This window comes from Athene cunicularia (assembly GCF_003259725.1).
Source record: "Athene cunicularia isolate RWA chromosome 3 unlocalized genomic scaffold, athCun1 chr3_part1, whole genome shotgun sequence".
NCBI classification, from domain to species: Eukaryota; Metazoa; Chordata; class Aves; order Strigiformes; family Strigidae; genus Athene; species Athene cunicularia.
The window spans coordinates 20,082,703-20,104,583 of record NW_020799097.1 but is presented as its reverse complement, the minus strand read 5'-3'; the positions used below and the strand labels follow the sequence as shown (position 1 = coordinate 20,104,583).

General features: G+C 36.1%; 1 protein-coding gene across 13 annotated transcripts in view; it reads right to left on the bottom strand.

Annotated features, from left to right (window-relative positions):
* The window catches only part of MYT1L (myelin transcription factor 1 like), a 310,674-nt gene that overhangs the window by 68,479 nt on the left and 220,314 nt on the right, over nucleotides 1–21,881 (bottom strand). For 7 of the 13 annotated variants that reach the window (XM_026844773.1, XM_026844772.1, XM_026844774.1 and 4 more), the window contains 5 exons: nucleotides 15,526–16,503; nucleotides 10,849–10,983; nucleotides 8,236–8,326; nucleotides 5,816–5,923; nucleotides 2,433–2,644 (listed from right to left, as the gene is read on the bottom strand). In XM_026844773.1, the coding sequence (XP_026700574.1) occupies nucleotides 2,433–2,644; nucleotides 5,816–5,923; nucleotides 8,236–8,326; nucleotides 10,849–10,983; nucleotides 15,526–16,503 (1,524 nt within the window). Of the gene's footprint in view, nucleotides 1–2,432; nucleotides 2,645–5,815; nucleotides 5,924–8,235; nucleotides 8,327–10,848; nucleotides 10,984–15,525; nucleotides 16,504–19,201; nucleotides 19,311–21,881 lie in introns of those variants that run through there. The other 6 variants (XM_026844768.1, XM_026844769.1, XM_026844778.1 and 3 more) reach the window with 4 other exon arrangements.

Genomic DNA, 21,881 nt, shown 5'->3' with positions numbered 1-21,881 from the left:
TCTTTGATGATGAAAATGCAGTGTTAGCTTACAATTAAAGAAGATTGAGACATGAAGTTATTGATTTCTCATATCCTTAGACTATTTGTCTCATACAGTCAGAAAAACTAAAGCGCTGTTTACTTGCAAGTTTCCCACAAACCTTGGGTTTAATTTCAGGTTTTTCAGGATAACTTTTCAGAACTAAATCTACTTTTATATACTTTTATATAAATGTGATTTGCTGACATACATTATACATAATAGGTGTGCACTCTGCACCTCCATAATGGTTTTAGTAGCAATAATTAGTTGGGTTTTTTTACACACAAATATGGAATCACCAAAAAATAATGCAAAGTTTCTTGAGAAAAGTGGTTCTTTTAAGTGAAAAGCCTCTTCCTGAAATCTCCTTCACATGTAGTTATTTAATAGCTGTCAGCAAAATCACTTCACTGTTCTATGAATTTAGCTGATTCTCCTGAGGAACTTTGAAAACTTTGTCAATTTAAGACAAATATAACGGAGTGCTTACGGAACATCAGATTGATGTGAAACGTAAAGGTTTAATGAAAATCACTAATAGGGTACAGAGAAAAACTCAACTTAGGTACCATCCCTGGGGCCAGCCATGTCAGCATGTCTTGTCTGGTCAAACAGCACACATATTACTTGGAACCAGGTACAGCAAGTGCTGCCCCTGCACAACCAGGGGTATGGAACAAATCCATAGGGAATTAGCCTTTGTTTGGTAAATAACCTGCTCCGGCTATAATGTTCTTCAGTTGTTCTGAGTACACCTGAACCACATATACTTGCTGTACCAGCAGGAATCACATGTATACAGTGTCCCTCAGTCCTCTCTAGTTCACGTTATTGAGCAGTGAAGCAACCTAGTCCCAGTCTTATCTCCAAGTAAAATTCTTATTTATATCAAAGGATGATGAGTGTGCATAAAGACAGTAACCTACCGCACCCTAGCTTTTCATTATTCAAGGACAGTGTTAAACTTGTGTTTCATGTTACACGTATTTTTAAGTTCTGGTGATTCAGTAAAAAAAGTGGAGTTTGTAAGTAGTTGTTGAAAAGGGGTCTTAAATGAGAAAAACATATTGGTTGCTTAACCATCAGTATGTTGATCGGAAAACATGCATGTCCACAGGATCCCTAGCAATACTCTGATTCTTCCCTTTCTGCAAAGAGTAGACAGAGCATATACACAACAGTTAATATGTCATTTACCTTTTTATGTACACTCATTAGCTTACTAACTCCAGTTAGTGCTTTATCTTTAATAATGTTCAAACCCTTATTCTGATACAGGCAAACAAGACGAGTGTATGAGAGAAGAAAAAAGGGCACTTTTACTCAAAAATATGCTGCCTTTCACAACCTTTCTCCTTTCTGCTATAATGCAAGAACATACCTGTTCATTCTATGAGAAAGCAAAATATCCAAAATATCAGAAATATGAAGGCAAGAGCTGTAGCAATTTTCCCTTTTTCCACTTACCTACTTTGAATGTCAGAGTCTGTTTTCAGGCAACAGCATAAATTGTTCTATATAGTATATTTATTTCTGTTTTCCTAAACAAAAGTCTGACACCTGCCTGAAATTCCTATGGTAGTCAGTGAGTAGTATCAACTATTTTAACCAAAAAATAAACTCTTAACATTCAAAAATAAAATAAAATAAGATAAAGGCACAGTTTGGTTTTATATATATATATATATATATATATACACACACACATATCATATATATATGCACATATAATTGTATTGCTCTGAAAAATTCCAGATGTCCTCAAAAGCTACAACCCAAATCCTCATTTTTTATCCTGCAGTTATTTTTCCCCCCCTAATAAAAATCCTCTTGCCTAAAAACCCCCATCCATTGTCTTCCCCTGAACTGAAGTCACTTTCAGCCTACTCCTAAACATCTTTCTTAGGCTGGGTTTTCCAGAGAATTCAACAGGTGTATTCATGAAGACAAAAATGAGCAGAAATGTCTCATTACGAAAGTAGCAGTGATTTCTGAAGTGCAATGAGATCCAGGTTTTCTACTTCCATATCCCCACAGAGCAAGTATGTTATCTTTATGGGTTACCTGAACTACTGTACGGAAGCAAGGAACCTAATGTGACCCTTGAGGCGAGGTCTCCCAGATAGCAACATAAGGACTAGCTCTGTTACTCAACTTTTATTGCAATCTCAACACATCCCAGGAGCTTAATGGCTGGAGATGTTCTTTTGTCAGTGCAACAGTCCTGAAGCAAGTACGGTATAAAACAATGCTTTTTAAAAAGGCCTTTAAAATAATTTACACATGACAGCATTCCTCATAATACTATATGAACATGAAAACATGTCTTATTTGTATGATGTTTACATATACAACAACATGATTAACTGCAAACTTGTCTCTCATGTATAAGAGTGTGCACCTCCTACCATCATATCCTTTGGGGGATATATCCCTGGATTGCACCTTGGGAGCTATGGCTCTCTTGCCATAGGCATGGTTGTCATAACTGTTATATTCAAACGTAGTCTTAGAGTATTTCTCTAGTTCCTTGGCCAAGTTGGAGCGGGGTGTAGTGGTGGGGACATTGTTTCTGTAGCCATATTGAGGGATCTCCAATTGCTTAACAAAGCACATGGGCCTAGAAATTAAAGATATGTAAAGTTTGTTAGATGCAGTTCAGTTTACTGAGTCTGTGCATAATTTATAGTTTAGATTAGAAAATCTTAGTTATTTCTTGTACTCAAGAGACAGCAATATATTATTGCATTTGCTTAGTTTGGTTATTTTCAGCAGACAAACAATATATATTTTCTTGAACAAAGCCTAGACAAAATTAATTCTAATACCACTAAATGTATCCTGCAGCTGAAAGTATTTTAAAATTCTGTTTTAAAATACTTCAGGGTTTCCCTTTCCCCATGTCGTAGCATCACAGAGCAAACATGTTCTCTTTTGGGAGGTGGATTAAAGCAGGGCAAGTGGACTGTCAGAAGTTTGGACAAATTCCTTTAAATGTCAAAAATTAAAAATAGCATTGGAAGCTACACTTAATGGAGTTTCCTCTCAATTTCTTTCAACAGAGTTGTATGCTGCTTTCCTGTATTCTTTCCAAAGGAGCTAGTCCAGTTTCATCCCTCAATATACAAAACCATGTTCATCTTGAGAAATACACAGGAGAGTCTCACAATCTCTGTTGAGTTTGAGCTGCTGCCTCACATGTCCTGCTCACCCTTAAATGCAAGGTTCTGGCAGGAGCTGCAATTCCTGATACACATACACACTTCAAGGAAGGTTTTGCAAATGAATACAGAATAAAACTGTACCACCTAAATTACTCTTTCATTTAGGATCAGGGAGGATAGTCAGGAAAAGCCCTGACTGATATCATTTGGCCACTGCAGAAACTGTGAAATCTCAGTGAAAGAATGCTGTAGTGAACTCCACTGTCAGTCTTCCGCATGTGGACACAGAAGTCATCAGCTCTCAAAGCAGATAAATGAAGGTCAGATCCTGCAAACCTTACCTATATAAGAAAGTGTTATATGACTGGGTGATAGGGAACAACTGCTACACAGTGCTGAGTGTCTACCCACTGTGTTTATCAGGAGGTAAAGATGATGAACAGCACACCTGAGGTGCTTCTGCTGGAATCAAGAATCATATAATCAAGTCTTTTTTCTTTTTCTTTTTTTTCTTTACTGCATTTATAGCCAGAGGAAATGGAAGGAACATTCATAGGAACATAAATTCAGTCAAGACCAGAAGTATCATCATGCTGACTGACAAAATGGAATGTGATAAACAGTAAGAAATAGGTTTTGAATATTATGTTTTTCTGAATGAATTCATTTTCATAGAATTTAGTCAGGATATTTATGTAAAGATCACCCAAGAAATCATATTAGTCATACTATTCCCTTTGATTTATGTACGCTTGTTCCTTTAGACACTTCTTCCTCACAAAATACACTGGCTTTATTTATACAATGAGCTGATATGAATAATATTTTGATCCTGTCTCAAGATAATCTAAATTTAGCTAAAAAATGCAATTCAGATCCTGTATGTTCAAGGCAAATCCAAAATTTCTGTGGAACAAAAGTCCTCTGAATTTAATTTCTTTTTAAGTAAGAAATTCTAAATGCAGGTGGGATGGAAACTGCGATGAAGACAAATATTCAAGATTTACTCTTAGAACATCTCTGTCTGCCCATCAGTTGCCTGCATACAAATATTATAAATAGCTCCCAAATTCTTCATCTTAAATACTTCAATGACTTAAAGGTAAAAGGGAAGCAGGAGACAAGATGAAAGCATTATTTGTCTATAAAATCTGCAACACAAGGCAGGCTCACAAGCAAAATTAAGGTTGCAGCGCAACTTCCTAGGGAGTTTGCCAGCAAACCAGATACAGCTTTTGAGCAGTTTGCCTTCTTTGTATGGCACCTGATTTCAGTGGCTTTCCTCTAATGAGCTGTGGTAAAAGCCACTGCAATTTTGATCTGTCTTTTTCCATTAAGTGAGAAACTGTGTTACTTCCTCAAAGGGTGATTTTTATTAATAGGATTTGAAGAACCCTTCTCCAAGAAAACTGTCTGGGATGCTCTATGAAAAACTGTACAATCTGAATTAGGGCCAGTTAAGATAAAGCCCATCAAAAACAATCTGAAGAAAGAAAACAAAAGTCAGCAAGCATGACAAAAAGTCTTTTGTACATATGAAACATAATTCTGTGTTCTTAGTTTCATGGAAAGACTGGTTTTTGAAATGACCATCAAGATTAGATGAAGTTTCAAGAGAATATTCAAAGAATGATTTGATAATAGAGTAGAAAACTTTAATTTTAAGCTACCCTATCAGATTTTAAATCTAGAAGACAGCTAAATACTAAAAAACCTATGGGATAAGTAGGAAATTCTGGGAACTAAAGCTGCGGCACTTCCTCCACGCTCTTCAAGGCAGCTGGGAGGGATGTACCTATCCCAGCCCACAGATATCACAGTATCCATGGAGAAATTCTGCAGCTCTTGGGGCATCATCAGCATAAGGCTGGTACAGTCGTGCAGAAGTCTAGTTCCTTTACATGTATCCTTCACACTTCAGCTCCTTAGAAATAACATTTTTCCACCCACATATCTTAGAAGAGGAGACAATAGCACAAAGCTGGATATAGCTTTGGATAAATGCAGAACCCTGTATTGATGAAGATATGGGGTATAATTATGTCACACTGGTTCAAGGTCATTCCCATATGAAAATTTACGACATTTTTCCTCTCATTCTATCCTTCCTGGCAGTGAGTGGGGGAACAGAGACAAAGAACTAAGCCTGACCTTATTTTGGAATCTAAGCTATACCTGGCATTTTTCCAAGTGTCCTGACAAAAGGTGTACTACCAGTTTGGTAATGCAAATAGGGCTTCTGGTTTAATTTAAACTGATATTTACTAGTAAAAGCCTGCTGAAAAAACCAAGACTTACCGGTAAATATTAGTTTATTCCCAAAAGATACCAACTTTTTTCACATTGTTCTTAGACTTTGCACTCCAGCAGTCATCTTTACACCAAACAATGCCTAAGACAAAAATGAGCTTTTCAGCTTTACATGTATTTGCCAAAATAATTACCAACCCTCCCCCATGTGAATTGAGTGGGAAATATACACTGTGAGAATCGGATCCAGAAGCCCTAATTCTAACTCTTCTTGAAAGGAGATATATATATATGTATATACAACGTATAAATTCTCAGATTAGGTGAATGTGTGATGAATTCTGCATAATAATAAGTATTATAGTGATTTCTAATACCTTAAAACCCGATCTGATGCCTGGTTTGATTTTGACACATCACAGTTCTGATGCTTCTCTTGAGCTTTAGCCAGTTTCTCTGCTGCAGCAATAGGACATCCAGAGAGGCTGCAATTACAGAAAGGAAATTTAATTGTCTTGTCCTGCGTAGTTTCACATTATAGCACTGATCCAATTACTCCTTCTCCTCCTTAGCCAGCATCAGGAAGAATCTGAAGGAAAAGAGTTTCCACAATCTTTTTGGTCATATGTATTTTGTCTAGAATAGACTTCCTTTCTTCTGCTTTCAAAGATGCATGGTAGATCTCACATCTGCTCTTCTCTGACTGTACATGGATAGATTATTCATGGCTGTCAGCCAGGGAATATACCAATAGGAGAGGAGAGTGTAAACTGGAATCTACTGTGCAGCTCTGCTAGCAGATTTGTGACCTTTATGCATCTACAAATGTTGCCAATGAAATGGCTCCTGAAGATGATTAAATGACAACATCATATAGGTCAAATCTTGCACTGCTTCACAACTCATTCAGCTCCATTAACTCCAATCGTTTTGCTAGGCATATAAATGAGTACAAATCTGGTCTTGGGTCTCTAAATCTACATCTCAACTATGTTATACTTAGTGTTTGTTCATGAACTTCAGCCATTAAAGTATGTTTTCTAATAGTAGATGATGTAACATGAAAAGAACTTCTGCACTTGAATTGAAATTCAATTAAATTTGCAAATGCTGAACTATTATTGAAGTGACAATAATAAGCTTGATTCTTCTGGAAAAGATTTAGAACAGTGAAAAATAAATATACTGATGCCAGCAGATGGTGCTCTTAGTGAAGCTGTAAAAACCTGTGACCTGACAATGGAGGGGGTCCTTTCCTTGTCATAGTCTATTGCCTGCTTATGTGACCGCGGCTCTCTGTGTTCTCCACAGGAATAGAAATTAAAATGAAAGGCAAATCAGTGCATTCCCAGATGTTCCCTTCTCTACAGGAAATAAGGAGGAAAAAAAGAATAAAAAAGGTGAAGCAGAGCAAAATGCCCCAAAAGCTGCAGAAAGAGGTGAGCACAGACTGCAGACTGCTCCCCCCAGCCCTCCTACGCTGCCCTAGTTCTGCAGAGGGGTGAGGGGGCTCTGTGCGGTTTTGGAGTCATGCCAGAGGGCAGCTATGCTCCACTGACATGCTCTTCTTCAGACATCTCAAATATTCTAGTAGATATTCAACCAGAAGTGGATGCTGCTTCGAGCAGCAGTAATTCCCATAAAGCCTTCTCAGGGGTTTTTGCTGCATCTACTGGCAGTAGCACTGCAGAGAAGAAAGGGGTACCAGAGCTTATTGCAGATGGGCTGGTACCCATAAGAGTCTTCCAGGAGACAGGCAGTTAATATGAGTGGCTATAGTAACCCAGAGCTCGATAAGACTGAATGTCCACTACCTGTGTAGTCCCTGAAGCCTTCATCCTACAATTAACAGTGAAAACAGGAATTCAATAATAGGAACCTTGCGTAGTCCCTTTTACCATCTTGCCTACATTTCCTGTTTTTTTTAAAACTGTAAAGAAATAAGCAAGATCTTGTTGTTCTGTGGGAAAATTATGACGTACTAAAAATTTACAAATGTAGTAACATTTTGATAATTTTGTCATTTGATTCACAGAATTTAATAGGCAATGGCATTCCTTCTATAAGAATCTATTACTAATCTTAGGAAACTACAGAAAAGTTGCTAATTTTCTTGATCCTCTTCTGTTTAGATAGAATATTTACATCTAACATTTCTGGCTTCTCATTTTTAAATTTAAGGAGACATTTTCATAATGTTTCTTAAACAGGCAAAACTCATTCAGTTTTAGCTGAATGAGGACTTTAAGGTTGAGACTGTGGTCAACAGGAAAGCTAACTCTTATGATGTCTGTGTTCTTAAAATGACATTTCTATGTATTAAAAAAATAATTTTTAGAGGAGTAGAGTGGGTTTTTTCATGCACTATAAAATAATCCCCAAAGAGAGTGTAGTGTGAGAACAAGAACTCTGCCCTAGTCCTGGCAATGTTAGAAGACTCTTCCTTCTCCCTGCTACATACCCACAAGGAGTTTTCCCATTTGTTTTGTACCACTGCTGTTCAGCTAATATCAAAACAAAAAGAAAAAAAAAATCGATCCAAAAATCTAAGGATGCTTAAAATGTCTTCTGTGTATCAATTCACCCATACTGAAGCAAACGCACACTCGTCCTCCTCAGAAAACACATGAATACTTGTTAGTCTTTAAAATGGATAATGCACATGAAGCACCATCTATCAATCTTCAGAACAACAAAACGCACACTCACACCCCCCCCCTGCCAATGGACTGCTAGAAGGGCTGAAGTTCGGAGGTACTGTTCCCTCTAGGTTGGCATCCAGCGACGGCATCCTTACCTTCGGTGGGAATTCCTGTTGCTATTTACGTGGCCCCGGCCTGTGCAGCCTGGTGTAGGACACTTAAGAACATTTTCATGCATGGCAAGAACTTGACAAGGAGAGTAAGAGAAAACAGCAGAGTATGAAAACAAGAAAAAAAAATCAAATCCCAGTATATATGAAACCATTTTAAAACAAAGCAGGATTCATTAACAACCAGCATTCCTCAAAGTACATGTGACACACATAGCCAATAAAGCCTGATGAGGGAAGTATTATGACCCTATGCTCATAAACACAGGGCAACAGTGAAAGTTATGAAGGTTACAGAACCTATAAACAAATGCATCTCTGGTGCAACACTGAAGCAGAAGACTTCCAACACCTTCTTCATACAAAAACAATGAGCAAAGATCAGCTCAACACTGAAGGGTGAGCTAGCAACAGTCCAATACAAAATTACGGACCAGAAAAATTCTTTCAAGGAAATGTATGCATTCACAATACATAGCTTTATACACACAGTATCAAACTCAAGAGCTGAAAATCTGCTCCCAAGTTATACTGGCAGAACACTGAATTATATGAAACACACCTCAGTACAACCCTGAACAGAATTAAACCCTACCTATAAGAGAGCCCAATTGAGCTAGGGGTCAGTTTTGCCCGCTTCCACATAGATATATCATTCATACCTATATGACGAGCAGAACTGGTCCTTTAATTTTCACTTACATTCTCTAAAGATGTGAAAATTGCAATGGACAGATTTTTTTTTTTAAAAAAAAGACTAAAAACTTAAAATAAGCACTTAAAAAATTGAGGGATGATGGAAAAAAAAAAAAAGAAAATTGTGTAAAAAATAATTAAGTGGTAAGCTTAAGCAAGTAAACTGATTTTCATCTGCATCCATTGCAAGCTGGACAGAAGACTTACTCCCAGGGTGCTCAGAGCAGTCCTCCTCTAAATCATAAAGGTCACGCTATTAAGTGCCAAATTATCAAGGACTTTTTGGTAACACTAGAGTTTTGTACGATGTGAGACATATCTGAATCAATATCTCAGATCTGGAAGGCAGAGTGCATCACTCTATGGAAAAAGGCCATCCAGCCCTTGCAGAGTTCTGGTTTTCTCATACAAGAGGTAGTGTGGAAGCCTGTATTTAGTTCTCACTCAAAAAAAGAGCTGATAAAATCAGAGAATTTCTTGACTGAGTTAAGAACTGAATAAAAGCTGTTCAGAGACTTGAGAATTTAACCACGTATACTGATTAAAGGACAACCATCATCATCACCCCATCATCAGTGTACTAAAATGTGTATAGATGCAAAAGCTTTACTCTGAAATTCCTATTATTCAAAGCTGTTCTTGAAACATGCTTCACAAGGCCAACATCACAGGAAAAAAATAAAAAGATGAGCTCACCTTTTTCATTTTAGTAGGTACAAGAGCATGCAAACAGTTTAAAGCTATATTCTTCTTTGATTTACAAAGTCTTCTAAAGAGCTTTTTATTTACCATTTGTAAAAATGAGAGAACTTTGAGCAACCGAATAAATATCCATGTTTCAGAAAATTACAGCATCTTGTAAAGCAGAGAAATGACTCTATTTGTTCTACTGTATTCAGAGATCAACCAAGCTACAGTAAAGTTTCCTAAAGCACTTCCTCATTACTTTACTTCTGGAAGAAGTCACTCTACCATGAAAGAGGAGACTTTTTATGTCTGCCACTCTTGGTGTACTCATCTACTTCTTATCCTTCAGAATCTACTTTCCTTTGGAAACTGGGGTCCATGTTAGCCCTGTCTGTCTTTATAACATTTCCTTAAGCTGAGGTTACATCTGTAAGTGTTGATGGACAGTGGGGATTTTAAGTCCATAGGCTTCAATGGAATAACTCCATTTTAAAATTAGTGTGGAAGAGAAGTGGATCTTAGCTAGACACTTGCCTGGTGTAAATCAGCATAGAGCAATTTGCTTCAACAGAACTATTCTGATTCCACCAGCCAATGAGGTGACTTCCAGAAATGAAGCCCTCTGACTTCAAGTGAATGTCTGTGAGCTCACATGGGTGAACCTCCTTTGCGGTGAACACAATGACATGGCAGGAAATTCCACCCATGGGACTGACAGGGGATGTTTGCTCAAAATCCTGAATTGTGTAACTAAGTAAACAGCCAAATTGTTATTTTTAATGATATTAACTAGTTTAATATAAATTATGTTTGAGACACAACAACAACAAAGGAAAGGGGTTCCAACTTTTTCAAGTACAATTATTCCTGTACAAGACAACAGGGACAGCTAATGTGACATCAGCACGCAGAAGTAAAAGCAGTGCACATCTTCTGGAAACCTTTTCTCTGTTGACTGAATACTTCAATTTAAAAATAACCTAGAATTGTTAAAATCAAAGAATACAGCTTTAAAAGTTGTTCTTTTAGTGTCAAAGTTAGTAGAGAATGGAAATGATGGAATAAAGGAAAAAGTATAACACAGAACAGTTGACTAAGTTGAGACAAACCATACTGAAAAATGAAATTAATTTTTAAAATAAAAGGTTTAAAAAGCATGCTAGAAAAAATCTTTGTCGTTTTATCCCCGGTTTCCATGAAACAATGTGAACTTACTTTCTGGAGGGACCCTATCTTTGTGTGGGCATCCTGACAAACTGCGGTGATGGGGGTAAAGCCCCGTTACATGGCCAGTTCCATCACACCCAGGGGTAGGACATTTGCTCTCTTTCTTTTCTGTTCTTGAGGGATCTATAATTTACAACAAATGTGTCAAGTGAATGATGCTTTTCACATTTCTGTAAGAAGGTTCATTTAATCATGTCATTTACTCTTTGGTAAATGTTCTTACGAAAACTAGAAGAAAAAAAAAAAAACCTTCTACTTCTTAACACAGTTCTGTCACTTTTATCCCATTTTCTTTTCAGACTGCAGGTTCCTATGATCACAGCAATATCCATTCACAGTGATTGGAAAGTGACCTTTTTATAGCAAAGCCATACCACTGTCAATCAATGTTCTGCTGGCAACAGTGTGTAAGGTCATTTGGAAACTTTAGTTGGAATTTCCCTTCTTTACATTCTTATTTGCCTGATGTATTAAGGTCTCCAAATGTACTGTCACAGCAGTTCAATGTTCTGAGAGTAGCAAACCCAGCTCTTCAGCATAACAATTCAGCACAAATAAATCCCTTTTCCAAGGCTCACTGAGGACATGACTCTTGGTTGTTGTTTTTTTTTTTTTTTAAATTACTTATGAAGTGGTAGAAATTAGGTGAATATTCCTTTCTCTTCAATAAATTATGGTGGGGTAAACATTGCAATCAGAATTACAGAAAGTATCACTTGCTGTGTGAATTTGGGTCAGTACAAACATGCATACATAATACTTGAATATTCATATGATTAAAAGGTTAATGATCTTTTAGGATGTTGTTGGATCTTCTGTCTACAATTCAATGAAAAGTCTAAATAGACATTTTCTCAACAGAATAAAGTCTTCTGCCAATAATGTAGTGGAACTGCTGGTGAGATTAATCCTGAACTAGAACTTTTTCACATACTTCAATAGCTTGTTTCATTTAATAGAACATCTGTAAAATAACACCCCTACCCTTCCAGCCCAGCATATGGCACAAATTAAATCTTATCACCTTGACCACAGTTGCCAGATTTTGAACACTATTGCTGATTTTTATATTAGTATTAAAGGAATAAAAGTCAGGATACTCTAACTGCTACCATTTTGGCTAAAGATCAACCAACTCTTGCGGTTTTTAAGTCCATCCTCCTTTCAATACACAATATGAGCTATACTAATTTATTTTATGCTGCTTTTGTCATTACTTTGCTTCAGTATTTCTGTTTTCATCTCTGGAAAATAAGATTTTGCTACTTCTTTTCTATTAATTCTTTCTTACATTAAATTCCACCCCAGCTTCAACAAATACAACCCTCAGTACAATCAGTGAAATTTCAGTGCTTGCAGAACTTCACATATACAACCCAATTTTTTCAGCATGAATCAATACAATCCAACATCCACATCCAGTTGTGGACTTTTTTCCCCTTGATTTCCTTCTGGTAGTTTTTATATCTATATATAATTATATATACTTTTACATTCTGAGTTCTTTCAAAACTCCTTCCTTTTAGAGAAATTGTTTAACCCATTGTAATGACTCTCCATGTCTTAAATCCGTTCTTAAATTTTAATATAAAATTTACACCTTGTCTTTTGCAAATGGAATCCCTCATTATAAAAGTTTTATTTTACTTAACTTGCATGTTGACTGTAGGACACAGTTCTTTGTTTCATGCTCTTTAATGATAAATACACATACAAATCTATCTCCAAAGTGCTATACACGTTGTTATCACAACACTCCTGGAAAGACTGTAATCTTATATGTCAGGAAATTGAATCAAAGAGATCAAGAAGGTAAACCCAAGGCCACAGAAGGAGCAAATGTCAGAGGAGTGATCTGAATTCCTGCCAGATAGGCCTGTGCTGAGACCACTAGAACAGCAAGCCCACAGCTACATACATACACAACTCTAAGCAAGTCTCCAAGTCAAGTACTTTGGGATGTGTAAAATTATTAGATAAGTGAATAAGTAATGTAAATGAAATATAAATTATGTAAATATAACAATATTCAAAGACTTCAAAAAATGTAGATGATTAATAGACCATAATGGCTTTTTAGAGACATTAAACCAGAAGAACTTTATTTAGCTACTCCACATTGTTAGAACTCCACCGAAGTCAATGAAGGTATTCTAATTTAGAGCAACTGAGGATCTGGACACTAACAGTGTCAAGCAAATCCTCCTCTGTATTCAGGTCTATGCTATAAAATTATAGCATTTATCAATCAGATCCTTAGAGCCTTTATGGTCTAATGAGTCAGAAAAGATGCTGTATACTATTCTTAATGATTTCAAAACTTGCATAAAATTGTACTTGCACAATTTCCCATTGCTTTTAATGGAAGACATTTGACTAAACTTTTCAGAACTCTATACAAAACACTGGATACTCTTTTGTAAATCCTTTTATGCTAATTGGGAGAAATATTGTATAGTTTTATTTAATTCTATAACCTTCCTCACTCCTTGCCACAATGGGAGCATTGCCTGAGTGAAGGTTGTCAGAGGCTTCAAAAGGTTTTAAAATTCATAAAATTCAGAAGAAAGCCTGTTTAGAAGGCTTTAAATGGCAGGGAAAAAATGGTTAGTGGTGCCTTAACAGTTGTTTCAGTGTTCTCTGAAAGCAAAACTCCTGAAGCCAGGAGGTAGTTCTCACTGCAAACTTGTATACCCAAAAAGTTTCAACTTAACCATATCATACTTCTCTGTGGGTATCTCTTCCAGGAGTATTTGGAAGACAATGTGTGAGTGGAGGACAAATGATAGAAGCAATTGTCTTAATTATAAAGCTTCTCTCTCAAAAACTCTCAGAATGTTTCCTATGTTTTTTAAAGGATGGAATATTTTTTTCTTTCTTCTATTATTAAAAAAGCATAGAATGATCTACTCCATGAAGTTTCTTGGTCCAAACTACCATGACATTTGGTCCCTGGCTGGGGTTTGGAGCTATCATCAATTCAGCCTGCAGTTCCCGAGAGACAGGATAGTTTAAAGAACCTCTAGAATTTACTGAAATAGGAAGTCCATACATTTGTTACTGTCAGAAATTATATAGTCTTTTTGGAGACAGCAGATCTATATGCATAAATACTTTCCCAGGCATACATAGACTGGTAGGGCTGGACAACACCAGAGTTTAAATGGTCTTCAAATATTAATATTGGTTTGCCATGTTTTCTGTGGTTATTAGAGACATATATTCAAAGGGAAATGCACCTACAATAGGTCATATGTGAACAACATTTAGCACAACATCCCCATGGCTATGCATTAATACACTAACTAAAGAAAGTTGTCTTTCCTAAATACCCAAAGTAACTACAACACTCACTGAACCACATATTTGTGTTTAAAACAAACAAAACTTCACTAAAATACATTGCAGAAGAGTGTTTGACATCAGCAATTTTCATGCTTTTCTAAAAGACTGGTCATTACTTTCCTTTAAGGCTTGTAAAAAAAGACCAAAAACTTTCTTGGACCAAGATGTTGTCTCCCTACCTGAATATTAAAGGTAGATCTTAAGAATATTAGTATTTCAAAACAGGGATTTATAAAAAGGAGAAAATTGCCCCGCATCTCAGTTGTAGGAAGGAAACCAAATATTTTTACAACACATAGAAGATGAACCCAGTCCCTTCTTAGCATCTCCCAAGAAATACCACATCCTCAACTTCCACTAAAGTCAATGGGAATCAGGGGTGTTCAATCAGTCTCAGGAGGTATTGAACACTTCATACAACATGGCCCTGCATGTACAGATGTAGACACGTTAAAGAGGGGTGTGGTAATATAAACACACCATCACCATGATAACACTATAAATTAAAAGGCATTCTAAAAGTAACCTTTAGTCTCTTTTTTTTTTTTCCCCTTTTTTTTTTTTTTTTTTTTTTTTTTTTTTTTATAAATTGAATTATGGTCAAGGCAGCACCTTAACTGTTTCCACAATGGAATGAAACCAGTGAAGTGGAATGCACATAAGAAAGAAATTGCTATTGATCTCAGCCCAGGCCACACCATGCCTTGCATAGCAAATGGTTTCCATTACCTTACTATCTTAGGATAATTAATGTGCAGTCACTGCCCCTATCTTATGTTATCGGTCATTCTGATACTGTTCAATTTCTATCAGGCAATTCTACATTTTAGATGGGAGAGGCTTCATCAATAACTGTCATTTGATGATAATTTTATAAGTCATGATGCCACCTACCCAATCCAATCTGTAAAATATGCACTTCATAGCTGCTTGACTACCTGCTACGTAAAACCCCACTCTCCAATATAGTTTGTAATGTAATTCTATTTATTGCTTTTTAATTATTACTATAAAATATATTAAAAACTTGAGAAAAATCTTTGCCTCTTTCAACATGATCTCATTTGTTTCCCTGAGAAGTTATTTTTTAAATTTGGCCAAATGATATTCACTGAAATACTGTACATATTTCTAACACTGCAGAATGAATGTGTTTATTTTATAATTGCAACACGATGCCATTTTACAATCATGTCATACTACTACAATTTAAGTTCCCATTTTGTAGAATTAATAACTTCATTTCAGAAATCTACGCAAAACTTAACACGTTAGCTCACACTTTCTCATGACATAACATACGGTATATAGAAATATTACCTTTACCATAATATGGCTTTTTGACATGGCCGTCACTGGGTTTAGGCTTCCTGTCATCTCCAGAAAGGTGTCTTGGAGACTGTTCCTCAAATGATCTCATATTATCCCTCCTTCCAGCTTCCACTGCCATTTTTTCTCTCATGGCTTTTGCTCTCTCAGTTTCCAAAGCAATTGCTTTCTCAAGTAGGGTTAAGTTACCTTTTGTCATATCAAACACTTCTTCAGACCTATCTGAAGTAATAGAGGTGGTATCATCGTCTCTTTCATGACAACCATCCTCCTTTGCACAGCTAGAAAAAGTCCTAGATCTGGGGCTCAACTGTTCTTCAAGCCTCATTAGGTTCATCATATCAGAGTAATTCCGGTCTGGTGTTCTTCCTTGGAAGTCATCTTCTTGCCTGACATGCTGACGAGTGTTCATGTTTTGCTGTTGATTTCTTTCCTGTGGGTTTGTCTCACTGAGTTTCCTAGCCAGATCAAAACACTGGTTCCTTAAGCACTCCAAACTGCTGAGACACACCTCTTCATCACTCTCCTCCACCATTTTTTCTGTAAGTCCATTGTTCACAGGCTTCCCTAGCATTACAAAGTTCATATTCCTATTATCTTGCTGTGAAGTATTGTCTGCATAATTTCTGTCATTAATGTTTTCTGAAAGCACTACACCATGTCCTTGTGCTAATAATTTAAGGGAGTCCACTGTTTCCCTAACAACATCACTGTCTAAATCTAAACTCAGCTCACTTTTCCGACCAATATTTTCATTTTTGTCACTATCATCTTCCAGACTATTAGATGTATTGCTGTTCATTTCTGATTCTGTCCTGGCTCTGTATGCTGCATCCTCTGCAATTTTGCCAAGATTTAACAACGACTTGGCCACCAGTTCATCGTAATTATCATACTCATCATTATTGTTATCGTCTTTTTCTGTGTCTTGCATTATTCGAGTATTGTGACAATTCATTTGATGGTCTTCTGCATAAAAAACAGAAACAAAGAAAGAAACAAGAAAGAAAGAAAAAGGAAAAGAAAAGAAAAGAAAAAAGTGGCTACAATTGGAACTGTTGTTGCAATTGCATGGACAGAAAACAAACTACATGTCAAATATTGTTAATCGTACAGCAATTCTACAACTCTAAGGCCCATGTGAAGTTAATTTCTCTATAGTCCATAGGGCTACTTTTGTTTATTTGCTATTCACATGAATTTCTTTCACAGAACCAATAATAAAAATGCAATCAAAATGCTAATTACTACTACTGCTAAATATTATGGTATAAATACTTAGGTTTCTCCTTTCACTTCTGTATTTACAGTTTTATGGGGTTTATTACAATCATATTACTAATACGGCATAACTGACTATGCTTCCAACTTTTCTCACTCCCGTATTTCCTGTAAATATAGTAAATGGTAAAGGAGTGAGTACTAATGGATTTATTCTCTTATTGATGAATGCCATTCACCAAAAGAGAAAGAATATATACCAAGCAGGAAATTGTCACTTTTTTAACACCATACACACCATTAACACTAGATAACCAGTAACTACATGCAAAGATCAAAATGGCATTTTACTTAGTGGATCCACCAGTAGAAATCAAAATATCTCAGTTTAACTATGCAAACTGTGGAGAAGTAAGAATTTTAAATGACTTGTTACATGAAAGGAAGATAGAAGCAACTAAATGCACAATATAATTTTAGGTAAATATGCTAGCCCAAATTATATGGTCATAAATGTATGACAGGGCTGCTATCTACTGTCCTGCGTATTGTAACATAATGGTACAGTTACCACATTTTACTTAGCTTTGTTTTATCAATTGTTGAATAACAGAGGGACAACTTAAGAAGATGGAGCCAATGTGAGGCCCTGAGGGTGAGATTCATCTCACCTAACTTTAGATATGAGCAAAGCAGGCATCTATATCTGAGTAAGCTATCCGATATTCCCATCCTTAGTCAGTAAGAGAAGCAAAAGCTTTAAGATTACAGTCCACCAGATCTGGTTAAGATATCTTCTTGAGAATAAAATCAGTAACTACTAGAAGCACCTGTTTCTCTTTACTGACAACAAAGGGACTCAGACTAGATGCCTACCTTAAAAATATCCATATTTGGTCAGATGAGTATCATCCCGAGAGCATTTTCTGATATCTCATGTTCAGAAGTTATGTCATCCTTAGACCCATTCTTAAAACACATTAATATTCATCATTATTTACTAATGAACGTCTGATAAATATTTTGATAATCGGCTACTCAAGCAATATTTAAATGTTTTGCATCACAACTGGAAAAAAAAGTTCCTAAATCTGTCATTACATTGACATGCTAGGCCAGTTTTTCAGCTGGTGCAAACTGAAAGAAACCAGTAGAGCTAGGACAATTAACACCTGCTCAAGAGCTAGTCCATCAACTTCTGATAGCATTTTTTCAGTTCAGATATATTTTCAACACTGGTACATCTATAGCATTTTCTAAAGTGTGACTTTTATGTTTTGGTTTAAACAAACCAAAGTAGGAAATTTCAGGTAGTAGGTGGCTTGTACACTAACATTTCAATGATAGGGAATAATTTTTGATAAAAATAATTTTTATGTCAGTGGAGAAGTTAATGAATCAGAGTTTTAAATACAAAGCTCAACAGCACAATAATTAATATTTCAGCCACAAGATAGTATTTCTTCTACACAGTGGTTAGGGATCCTGGGATGATAGTAGGCTGTAGTTAAGCAGAACTGGTAGATGACTAGGCTACAAGTAGGGGAAAAAAATGCTCTAATGGTAAAATATTATATAGTATATATAATCTATTTCAATATAGTGGGAAGCTAAATAATAGGGAAGGATGTATGGAATTTTCACATGACAAGATATTCCAAGTTAATAGTGGGTTACCTATTTATCATCAAAGTTGATTTCATTTTAGTTTCAGTTGTTCTCAAGATAATCATAATCCATATTTATGTTTCAGTCTCTCAAAAATTAAGTATATCAGAGGGTCAGATTTTCGGTGTAAAAGTAAGGGATTGCACTTACACTGCCTATATGAAAAGTTTCCAACTTGAATGACTGCATAGAAGTAGGCAGTTAAGGATTACTGGTAATTAGTTTGTGCTATTTGAAAAGCAAATGTTTTAGTACACTAATAATAATTTTCTAAAGTGAAATGTACAAACAAATCCTACATTAATTTAAAAATTAAGGATAAAACCTGATGCCAAGAAGATTGTTCAGTAGAAACTGTTGCTTTTGTGGAATGCTTCTTGTAACTACATCTGATGGGCAGTCAGATGTAGCAGAAGGAACATCAAAGTAATTAAAGAAGCAGTGAGCTATAGCTCCAAACTTGCCAGTGCCTTCAAGTTTAGAATGAGATATCTACAAACACTGGTGAAATCAGTTCAAATCTAGCTCTAACAGAATACTGAAATACAGAGTTAGAAAAAAACCATACTTTCTCAAGCCACCCAGAGAACTGTTCAGGTATGCAGTGACTATTCTAGGCCAACTTTTGAAATGTGAAAGGTTTGGGGGTTTGTTTTTTAAAAAAAGAGGTTTGTGTTTGTTTTTTCATGAATGAGACTCATGTAAATGATCACCAATGGGAGGACTATGTTATACTTTGCCTCCACAACAGTGAAAAGTCAAAATATGAATCACGTACTGTATGAGTGAAGACATGTAAATTCCTTTTGAGTAGGTGAAGTTGGGTGAAAGCTGTAACTATAATACTTTTTATTCTGTTTGTTTGGTTATATCCTTTTCAGTTCTCCTGCCCGTTCAATCCTAAAAAGAAGAAGAAAAAAAGGTGGTGGAGGAGAAGAAAGTGTAAAGCATGAATCCCAGATGTGAGAGGCAGGAAAACAAAATATTTTAATCAAGTTTCATTCCTCCTCTTTTAATTTTTTGCCTTTTTTTGCATCTACTTTCTTTAACAGCTATTTTGCTCATGTTTATCTCCATGCAGCAGTTAATTTTGATTAAAAGGATATTTATGTATACTATGTCTTCTCCTCAATAACAGTCTAATGGATGCTGAGCCTGCTTTAGTGAAGCACCTGTCACCTGTTTATTAAACTGAAATTTTAGCTACTGAATTAGTTTGTGTTAAGGGTCTTCTGGAAAGTATGTTAGCCCAGCAGCTCTATATGAACCTATGTGTCTTTGATTCAGCACTGTAAAGTCTTATCTTGCTTTCATTTCATATTTCTACAATTCCTAATATTTAACCTTTAACTTGGTAACTACCTTTACACTATGCTGTTAAATGGCTGTTTGTTAAAAGACTGAAAAACACACAGGACTAAAACACTTACTCTACCCCTTACATAACTTTTGTAACCATTGACCTAAATTGCAGTTTTTTATTTGGTAAAGAGGCTTGAGTTTGTCTCAAAAAGACCCAAGTTAGCCAGTTTAGGTGAAGAGATCACAAAGTTATCATATATCCTTTTTCTGTTAGCTTTAGGGTTGCATGGACAAGGAATATGCAACACAGGTTTAGAATAATACCGGATTATTTTAGCCCTCATCCACACAATACTATGAAAATTCAAGTATACTTGATTGAAAAAATCGTTCTTTTTAACTTTCAACAGATATAACGAATGATGAGAGGGAAGTTGTAGTGAAAAGTATGTAGTAGAGCTGCAAAGAGCTGGAAGCCTTTAGCCATCTCAACAGAAGTGCACTCTTGTGTTGCACTAAAAAAGTGAATAATTTGATTTGTTATTGCACCTTTCATCCAAGGATCTCAAAGCACTTTACAAACATTATTTTAAAAAGCCTCACAACACCCCTGTGAGGTAGGTATTTTAACCCCATTTTACAGATGGGAAATTGAGACACAGAGAAGTTAAGTGACTCTTTCCATGTCATACCAGGAGTCACTGGAGAGTAAGGACTACAGCCTCTACATCCTCGATTGTTTTTCCTTTTGTTTCTATCACATTCATATTTAAACATTTTTTTGGCAGAAGAAATGGCTGGCTGTTTTTAGTATAGGGAGTCATGCAAAACAGCACCTTCTTTTTGAACAGGAAAATACACAGCATTTAGTTTGAGAGATTCTGCAGAGAGAGGCAATGATACTTCAGTAATAGCAGCTATATCCCTACCAAATGCCAAAGACTTCAGAAACAAGATTTTTCAAATCTGTGGTCCATGTATCAAATTACTCACTTTCTCCCAAGCATGGGAAAACATGATGGCTAACAAGCTGAACCTATATGTGGTCACACAGGCTTCCTGCCCCGATGGATGGTTTCATTATCCAGGCAGCATTGCCCATTTGAAAACACTTCACTGCTCTTGCTGCTGTCACTTGTCAGTTCCTAAGTGCTCAGCATATGATACTACTGTATCATCCTTTTTCTCCCTCTAAACTGTAAAGTGAGGTGCACACATACGTCTCCACATCACAGTCTATAAGAGCTGGCCTGTGAGAAATATTTAGCAACACAATGTTTGTACAAATCAATCCCAAATCTTAGAAAGTTACAGCATTGTATGGGGCAGGTTGTTTGTATATTGCCCTTTCCTCCTGCAAAATCTTATAAGGAAACTGAAAAGATGGAAAACTTAGCGATCTCTCAACAACTTCTCCATTTCATAATGAAGAAATAGAGCACAAATGTAATTCTCCAAGGGCCTAAGCAAGGTTTCTAGAAGTCTGAACACTTTTATTGACATAGGATTTGGATCAGAGCCCAAGCCTTTGAATATGCCTATTTCAGGGACACACTGAACACTTAAGCTGACGATGTGCAATTCTTCATCTCTGCAAAAGTTTCTGAAGTTTTTTTACATTGTAAGTACTTCAGGTAAAGACCCAAGCAATTTGTTTTTACGGTAGTTGATTCCTTTATGGCCCTTATATTACCTAATGAAAGTCAGAAGAAAAATGTAACTGCTCACTTATTTACTTGATGGACTCTAATTATTCCATTATATCTAATATTTTCACTCCTCCCCCTCAGCCTGTTACACCTACTTATAATAGTTACAATAATGAGATTTACTGTTTAGACTCTCCTACAATAATTATAGTTTTCAACTAATAACCAATGCTCAAAGCAAAATAAATGAAGAGTAGAAGACATTAAGCATGGCAAGGAAGGTCTGAGCTGAAGAACACAGCACATCATGGTAGGATTCAGTATTATAAAGTAGGAGTGAGGACCACAGAGCAAGCCCATACAGACTTCTAAATACTGTAGATAATTTTCTGGCTTACTGTGTCTTTCTTTCCTCTTTTTTTGTTAATTTTGATTTTTTCATTTTCTATGGGTACCACTTTTTATTTGGTTTTGCTCACTGGAAAATTAATGTCTACCTCCCCCTAC